The sequence below is a fragment of the Lepidochelys olivacea genome (genome assembly GCF_965140295.1).
Source record: "Lepidochelys olivacea isolate rLepOli2 genome assembly, chromosome: 10".
In the NCBI taxonomy this organism is placed as follows: domain Eukaryota; kingdom Metazoa; phylum Chordata; order Testudines; family Cheloniidae; genus Lepidochelys; species Lepidochelys olivacea.
Window position 1 is genome coordinate 47,344,139 of NC_140420.1, and position 8,349 is coordinate 47,352,487.

At 59.0% G+C, this 8,349-nt stretch overlaps 1 protein-coding gene across 1 annotated transcript in view; it reads right to left on the reverse strand.

The window, feature by feature from the left end:
* LOC311527574 (collagen and calcium-binding EGF domain-containing protein 1-like) overlaps positions 1-8,039 on the reverse strand; it is a 33,256-nt gene extending 25,217 nt beyond the window's left edge. Inside the window, exons 1-2 of the mRNA XM_084641709.1 lie at positions 7,728-8,039; positions 2,826-2,906 (exon numbers count right to left, since the gene is read on the reverse strand). Coding sequence (XP_084497835.1) covers positions 2,826-2,906; positions 7,728-7,810 — 164 coding nt within the window. The 5' untranslated portion in view covers positions 7,811-8,039. The remainder of the gene's footprint in view (positions 1-2,825; positions 2,907-7,727) is intronic.
* Between the last annotated feature and the right edge of the window lie 310 nt (positions 8,040-8,349).

Genomic DNA, 8,349 nt, shown 5'->3' on the forward strand with positions numbered 1-8,349 from the left:
CACTTTGGGGGCCTGACCCACAGTTTGAGAACCTCTGCTGTAGTTAATTCACACACCCCCGAGAGGCAGTAGCTAGGTCAATGGAAGAATTCTTGGTTACATCAGCTTAACTACATCACTCGGCGTTGCGGCTTTTTACACCCCTGAGAGATGTAGCTGTGCTGATGTCAGTTCCCGGTGCAGATCAGCCCTGCGTGACCGAGCGGCCAAGTCCCTTTTACACACGTGATTTAAGAGCCTAAGGCCCGGTCTACACCAGAAAATTAGGTCGAACTAATGAAAAATCCACAGCAGCGTAGTGAAGACGACCTAACCTCGTGTGTAGGCAGCACTAGGTCAATGGAAGAATTCTTCCATCGACCTGGCAGCCACCTCTCGGGGAGGTGGATTATCTATGCTGGTGGCAGCATCCTTCCCGTCAGTGTAGATTGCGTCTATACTGAGGATCTACTGCAGCGTATAAGTGTAGACAAGCCCAGAGTGTGGCTGACTTTCAGTAAGACTCAGAGTACTGAAGCCCAGATCCTCAAGGGTATTTAAGCTCCTAACTTCATTGATTTGCGTGGGAGTTAGGCACCTAAATACCTTTTAAAATCTGGCACTGTCACTTTTGAAATGGGACTTAGGCTCCTAAACCACTCAGATGCCTTTGAAAATGTACTGTCTCTATGTGTGTGTGTGTGGATAGCACCTAGCGTATTGCAGGGGCTACATGACTACAAATCTGCTGGATCAAAAGGTACGTCTACGGCGGCGTGTAGAGTACAGACACTGCACACCCAGCTAGCATGGGTGTATATAGCGTGTAGATGGTGTGGCACGGCTTAGGCCAGAGGTCAGCAAACTACAGCCCACGGGCCACATCTGGCTCACGGGATCGTCCCGCCCGGCCCTTGAGCTCCCGGCCAGAGAGGCTAGCCCCTGGCCCCTCCGCTGCTGTCCTCCCTCCCCCGCAGCCTCAGCTCGCCGTGTCATCACCGCTCTGCGTGGCGGGGCTGCGAGCTCCTGCTGGGCAGTGCGGTGGCATGACTGGCTCCGGCCGGCTGGCGCAGCTGCCAGTCCTGCTGCTTTGAGTGGCATGGTAAGGGGGCGGGGAGCAAGATTGTTGGATAAGGGGCAGGAGGTCCAGGGGGCAGTCAGGGGACAGGGAACAGGGGGCAGTTGGATGTGGGGGAGGTTCTGGGGGAGGCGGTCAGGGGATGGGGAACAGAGGGGGTTGGATAGGCGTGGGAGTCCCAGGGGGGCCTGTCAGGGGGAAAGGGTGTGGACAGGGGTGAGGGCAGTCGGGGACAGGGAGCAGGGGGGATTGGTTAGGGGGTGGGGTCCTGGGGGGGCAGTTAGGGGCAGGGGGTCCCAAGAGGGGGCAGTCAGGGGACAAGGAGCAGGGGGGGTTGGATGGGTCAGAGGTTCTGAGGGGGGCAGTCAGGGGGCGGGAAGTGGGAGGGGGTGGGGTCCAGGCTGTTTGGGGAGGCACAGCCTTCCCTACCTGGCCCTCCATACAATTTCGGAACCCTGATGTGGCCCTCGGGCCAAAAAGTTTGCCCACCCCTAGCTTAGGCAGACTGAGCGCCCTACACGCCTGAATCCCCCCGGGGTACATACCCTACATGGCTCTCTGCACACCCAAGCAGCGACTCCTGTCTACACTGCTGTGTTTAGCAGTGCAGTGTCCCGCGGCCTCCCACCCCTGCCAGAGCCTTTCACTGCGATGTGTAGTCACACGCTGCAATGACAAGTGGGGGTGCAGCCCGCCTTTCACTGTGGCACGATGGTACTCGACACGCCACCATAAGTGTGGACATAGCCAAAGAGAGACCCAAGGGTTCACTGCAACGGGCACAGAGTTGCCATGTGCGTCTGCGATCTCTCTTTCAGCGAGTGGCTGGGTCTATTCAGCTCTCTCCCAAAACTCCACGCTGCTCTATTTCTCCAGTCTCCAAAGGCTCAAGAATTCCCTTGGCAATGCACAAAAAATGCTGGAGTGTGCATTTAAAAAATGCCTTTGCAATGACTGGAGCCTGCCAAGCCCCGCTCTCCTCAGACTGTTTTCGACTGAAGATGATGCCGGTCCGAGGGAAGCTGGCCACATCTGGTGCTCAGCTGGGCTGCCTCGGAGAGACACATGGTTTGGGTTTGGACACTTCAGACCTCCTTTTTCTGGTACAGGATTCGTGATCTCAGTAAAGCTATAGATCACACACGGCACCTCAGTGCACAAAGCCCTGACTGTGGAAGAGTTCCGGGAGGATTTCACTGGAGAAGCTCTGGCTAATAGCACTAATACTGTGAGCGTTTAGGGGGTCTTTTATTTGTGAGTCTCAAAGCACTTTACAAATATTAACTCATTAAACCCCGGAACACCCTCAGGCCCGCTCCTGCATTCCTCACACATTCACACTCTCAACAGTCACTGGGCTGGACTCCCAGCATAGCTCTACCGGAGTCCCTGGAGCAGCGCTGATTTACACCAGCTGGGGCTCCTCCTGGGCGTTGTGATTGTGTAAGCAATGCAGGATCAGACCCCCTGTGGTGTAGTTATTATCCCCATTGTACAGCTATGGGAACTGAGGAATAGAGAGCAGAAGGGACTTGCCCTTGGTACGAGAGTGGAAGAACCAGAAATAGAATCCAGGCATCCTGGCTCCTGCTTCCCCAGATTTAACCATTAGACACAGTCAATCTATCCTGAGAGCTGTGACCTGTTTGTTTATCCTCATTATGGGAAAGACAAAGCCTTCTAAATGCCCCCCAATTTCAAAATCCTAGGGGTGCTACACATGCCTCCCCTTTCCCACCCTGAGCTTCCAAATAGGCACATGACTTACCGTAAGCATGTGGCCGGCATCCCACCTGCTCCTGTACAGGTGTATTCCATGGTCAGGATTTTATTCTCGGGACAAGATTTGCTGCAGGAAAGATGAAGGAAGAGTTTAAGTCTAGTTTGTTCCTTCCAGATCAGATTGCAGGCTGCCTTGGTTCACAAAGCCATCTCAGCCTGTCCCACCTGAGTGTCATAGGCACGTGTCAGACCAGTAGACATGGCTTGGTGGTTTTTGCTCACTGGTCTCGGGTCTGGAGTGACATGAGGGCCTTAAGGTTGTATTTGTCAGAATTAACCGTCCCTCCAAACAGACCACATCACAGGCAAGTGCCCTTGGATACTTGTGACCTGAGAAGCTAGTCAAATTTTGGTGCCCTGGGGATGTTCCAGTCGGAAGTAGGACTTGATGGAGCCTGGTATTTTCTTTGATGCATTTCTCTTAAATCTCCAGCTTTTTTCAGGGTCAAACTATACTCAGAGGCCACATTGAGGTCTTGTCTACACTACAAAGAGAGGTCGACCTAAGTTAGGTCGATGTACAGCCACCACAGTAATTACTGCCGTGATTTATGTCCACACTATGCCCCCTCTGTTGGTGGTGCATGTCCTCACCAGGAGCGCTTCCACCGATTTAACTGACAGTGTGGGGCATTGCGGGGCACTGACTGCCCGGAGACCCCCGCCAGGGCTGACAGCTGGAGCTCCCCCTGCTCGACTGACAGCTGGAGCCCTGCCACTGAGCTGCCAGCCCCGGCTTGGCGGGAATCTGGCTGTCAGCCCTGGTAGCAGGGCGGCTCGGGCTGTCAACTCTATGCTCACATCGCCTGTTGCTGCCTTTGACAGCCTGATCTCTCAGCCCCACATGAGGCTGAGAGCTCAGGCTGCCAAAGGCAGCAACAGGCGATGTGAGCAGTGCAGGGGGGTACACGGACACTGCGTCACCCTCACTGCGTCGACCTAAGCGCTATGCCTCTCGCGGAGGTGGAGCGATTAGGTGGGTGTAGTGGGCATCTTACAGCGGCGGGAGAAATGTTGTAGACACTTGCAGTGTTAAGTTGACGTAAGCTGCCTTATGGTGACCCATCTCTGTAGTGCAGACCAGGCCCTAGGCTTTCTTGTTTTTTCCCTCTCTGTTCTTGGTTCTGTCCTCAGTTGCAGTGTGTTCTCTTGCACACCCATACAAACCTACCCCAAACAATACTCAGCCCAGAAGCACCTGGATGGCTTCACACACACCTTTTGTCTTAGGTGGCGTTTATGTTTACAGTTATGTTAACAGAAGGATGAGTTCACACCTACCAACCTCAATGAGCTTTTAACCCAACCCATGATTAGGTTTCACCCAGTTTATAACAATATGCTGCTCTTGGCCAGGGCTCCTAGCCAGTGGCATGCCGGGGGGGGGGAAAGAGGGGGGTCTAATGGCCTGGAAAACCACACAGACTCATGCCGTGTGGTGGTTTGGGAGCTGGGTAAGGCGGAGTGCTCCTGTGTCAGGGGGAGGAGAGGAAGTTGTCCTGCGGCTGTGGGTAGGAGCCTTGGCAGCACTGGCCCCATCAACACAACTGGCGTATCTGAAACATCTTTTGCAGATATTTTTTTGACAGGCATAAGGTGATGTGTCATTGCTTCCAGTTAGTCCATTGTGCAACACCAGGAAAAACAATTTACTTGGAGGCTCCACAAAATGTGCGGGAGGGGATTTAAGGTCGGCGCCTCAGCTGCTGAACATTGGCATAGTTCCACTGACGTCAACAAAGCGAGCGTGCCCATTTATGCCAGCGGAGGATCTGGCCCTTAGAAAATACTTTGGTGCTTATGTCCTTAGCTATAAACCATTCTGCTCAGACAGGCTGTCTGTCTGTCTTGAAGGTGAGTCAGATCTTTCTCTCTCTCTCGTTCTGCAGCACCGAACATGTTAACAAAACAGATGGGCCTGATCTGGGGCCTGACTCTTATCCCCAGGTTGACACTGGTGTAGTCCCACTGACTGTAAGGGAGTTATGCCTGATTTACCCCCCTGTAAGTGAGAAGAGAATCAAAGCCCAAACCTGAAGTCCTTCCTCCCTCAGAATTCCCACGGGGTCAGATTCAGACCTGATGGAAGCAGCTGCAGTGTCAGTGGGGTCAATAGAGTTAGTCCTTCTTAAACCAGGCTGGAACTCAGCTCCCTGACCTCAGTTACAAATGCTGAAGGGGTAAGTAAAGGTGTCTGTGTGCGAAGCCTGTTCCAAGCATGCCTTCAGGGGGACAAGAACCACATGGCCCCGGGATTCTTCCTCCACCGGCTGGGCAAAGGCATGTGGTAATCCAGATACTGGAAGCTGCAGTAGCTTTTGATCATAAACTCTTTGGGGCAAGGGCTGTCTTCAGACATGTCTGTACAGCCCTTAACACAATGGGGCCACACTGAGCTCAGTTTATTCCAGTCCCCCATTTGTCCACATTACAGAGCAACCACACACCTTGGCACGATTGTCAGTCCGTGCTGCACTCTCATGCTGTCAGGCCAGACTGAGCTGCAGAGCGGGTCTGGGGCTCTGAGCTGCAGAGGGGGTCTGGGGATTAGTAACAGGGAATGGATCCCTTCATTGCCAGATCATTAGTTCAGCGCTGGCCCAGGTTGCGAGCGCTGAAAGTCATTTACCAGCTGAGGGCTGCTCGGTGGCTTGTGCGAAATGGGTCCAGTTCCTTGGGCACAACTGCCAAATTCAATTAACGCTAATTGGCAAGCCCTTGGTGGCCCTCCCAGAAGAGAAGCTAGGGATTGAATGCACCATGGAGATTGAACTCTTTCTTCTCTCCTCACGCAAGAGGTGGGGAAGCTCTTGCTGCCAGGACCCATGCTGTGCCTGCCCTGTGGACAAATCCACAGAGGACTGTCATCTACAGGGCTATTGTCAGTCCAGCACGAAATGCACCTTTAAACAAAAACACACAAAGGATTGACCTACAGTGAAAGAGCTGCAATATGGCCCAGGCCTGGAATAGCAGAAGGGCTGCAGGTGAGGATGGGGGCACTGGCAGTCCTGGGGGTGGGGGCTCTCCGGGACTGGAATAGAGGGGTGGGGGGCTGCAGGTGAGGATGGGGGCACTGGCAGAGCTGGGGGGGGGCTCCGGGACTGGAATAGAGGGGTGGGGGCTGCAGGTGAGGATGGGGGCACTGGCAGAGCTGGGGGGGGGCTCCGGGACTGGAATAGAGGGGTGGAGGGCTGCAGGTGAGGATGGGGGCACTGGCAGAGCTGGGGGGGGGCTCCGGGACTGGAATAGAGGGGTGGGGGCTGCAGGTGAGGATGGGGGCACTGGCAGTCCTGGGGGTGGGGGCGCTCCGGGACTGGAATAGAGGGGTGGGGGGCTGCAGGTGAGGATGGGGGCACTGGCAGAGCTGGGGGGGGCTCCGGGACTGGAATAGAGGGGTGGGGAGCTGCAGGTGAGGATGGGGGCACTGGCAGAGCTGGGGGGGGCTCCGGGACTGGAATAGAGGGGTGGGGGGCTGCAGGTGAGGATGGGGGCACTGGCAGAGCTGGGGGGGGGGCTCCGGGACTGGAATAGAGGGGTGGGGGGCTGCAGGTGAGGATGGGGGCACTGGCAGAGCTGGGGGGGGGCTCCAGGACTGGAATAGAGGGGTGGGGGGCTGCAGGTGAGGATGGGGGCACTGGCAGAGCTGGGGGGGGGGCTCCGGGACTGGAATAGAGGGGTGGGGGGCTGCAGGTGAGGATGGGGGCACTGGCAGAGCTGGGGGGGGGCTCCGGGACTGGAATAGAGGGGTGGGGGGCTGCAGGTGAGGATGGGGGCACTGGCAGAGCTGGGGGGGGGCTCCGGGACTGGAATAGAGGGGTGGGGGGCTGCAGGTGAGGATGGGGGCACTGGCAGAGCTGGGGGGGTCTCCGGGACTGGAATAGAGGGGTGGGGGGCTGCAGGTGAGGATGGGGGCACTGGCAGAGCTGGGGGGGGCGCTCCGGGACTGGAATAGAGGGGTGGGGGGCTGCAGGTGAGGATGGGGGCACTGGCAGAGCTGGGGGGGGGCTCCGGGACTGGAATAGAGGGGTGGGAGGCTGCAGGTGAGGATGGGGGCACTGGCAGTCCTGGGGGTGGGGGCGCTCCGGGACTGGAATAGAGGGGTGGGGGGCTGCAGATGAGGATGGGGGCACTGGCAGAGCTGGGGGGGGGGCTCCGGGACTGGAATAGAGGGGTGGGGGACTGCAGGTGAGGATGGGGGCACTGGCAGAGCTCGGGGGGGGCTCCGGGACTGGAATAGAGGGGTGGGGGGCTGCAGGTGAGGATGGGGGCACTGGCAGAGCTGGGGGGGGGCTCCGGGACTGGAATAGAGGGGTGGGGAGCTGCAGGTGAGGATGGGGGCACTGGCAGAGCTGGGGGGGGCTCCGGGACTGGAATAGAGGGGTGGGGAGCTGCAGGTGAGGATGGGGGCACTGGCAGAGCTGGGGGGGGGGGGGCTCCGGGACTGGAATAGCAGGTGCCGGCTCAGCTCCAGGAGCTCAGTGGCTCCGAGGCAAGCGCCGGGCGTCAGAGACCTGTGCAGGCAGAGTCCCGTGGGGCTCGCCAAGGGCGGGCTGCTGGCGCTGGGGCGCGCTGGGGCGCCGGGAGCCGGCGGAGGGGCAAGGCGGGGGTGCCGGCTCGTGGCAGAGATGCGGCGCCCGGCCCGTGGCGCTGCTTACGGGAAGGAGCCGTTCGAGCTTCCCACGCCGGGCCCGAGCGCAGACCTGCGGGGGCGTTCGCCAGGCGGAGCAGGGAGCAGGCTCGGCTGCTGTGGGGCGGGCGGCTCCCGCACTGCGTCCCCGATCTCCTCCCCGGCGGGAGCCCAGGGCTTGCCTCTGCGCCCGGCCCTCGCCCCGCAGCCCCCAGCTGCGCTGGTTCAGTGACAGCCCCCAAGCGCCCCGCATCTCACCTCTTCTGATCCCCGGAGAGCGGCGGGAAGGGGCCGGAGAGCAGGGAAGCGAAGAGCAGCTCGGCTTCCAGCAGGCGCAGCATCGCCCTGGACTCCCGTCCCGTCCGGGCTCCTCCCGACCGCAGCCCCTCAGAGCCGGGCCATGCGGGACCCCGCAAGGGGCTGGCGGCTCTGGGACAGCTCGGCCTCTCCCGCTGCTCCCCCGGGCCGAGCTCCCCTGCCCGGCAGCCCGGCGCCCAGACGCGGCTCCCCGTCCCTGCGCAGGGTGCCCGCAGCTCCGCTCTCTCCTCCTCGATCTGCCCCTCTGACTCCGCCGCCCTGCAGCGACGCTCCCGGCTCTCTGGCCCGAAGACAGAGTTCAGCCCCTCCTCGGATCCCTGCCCCTTCCCTCCGCTCGCCGCTTCGCCCTCGCCTTTTGTGTCCTGGCCGAGAGCCCCCTCTCCTGGTGCCAAAGGCTGCGTCCCTTCCCACCAAGACCTGCCCAGCGCCCGCAGCTTCTTGCCCAGGGCCGCCAGCTCTCCCTGGAGCATCCTTCTTCTGCCAGCCCAGCCCAGATCTTGTTTAATCTCCAGGAGCTCTCCGAAGTCGTGCCTGGATCTTGCTACAACCTAACCCTCTCCCC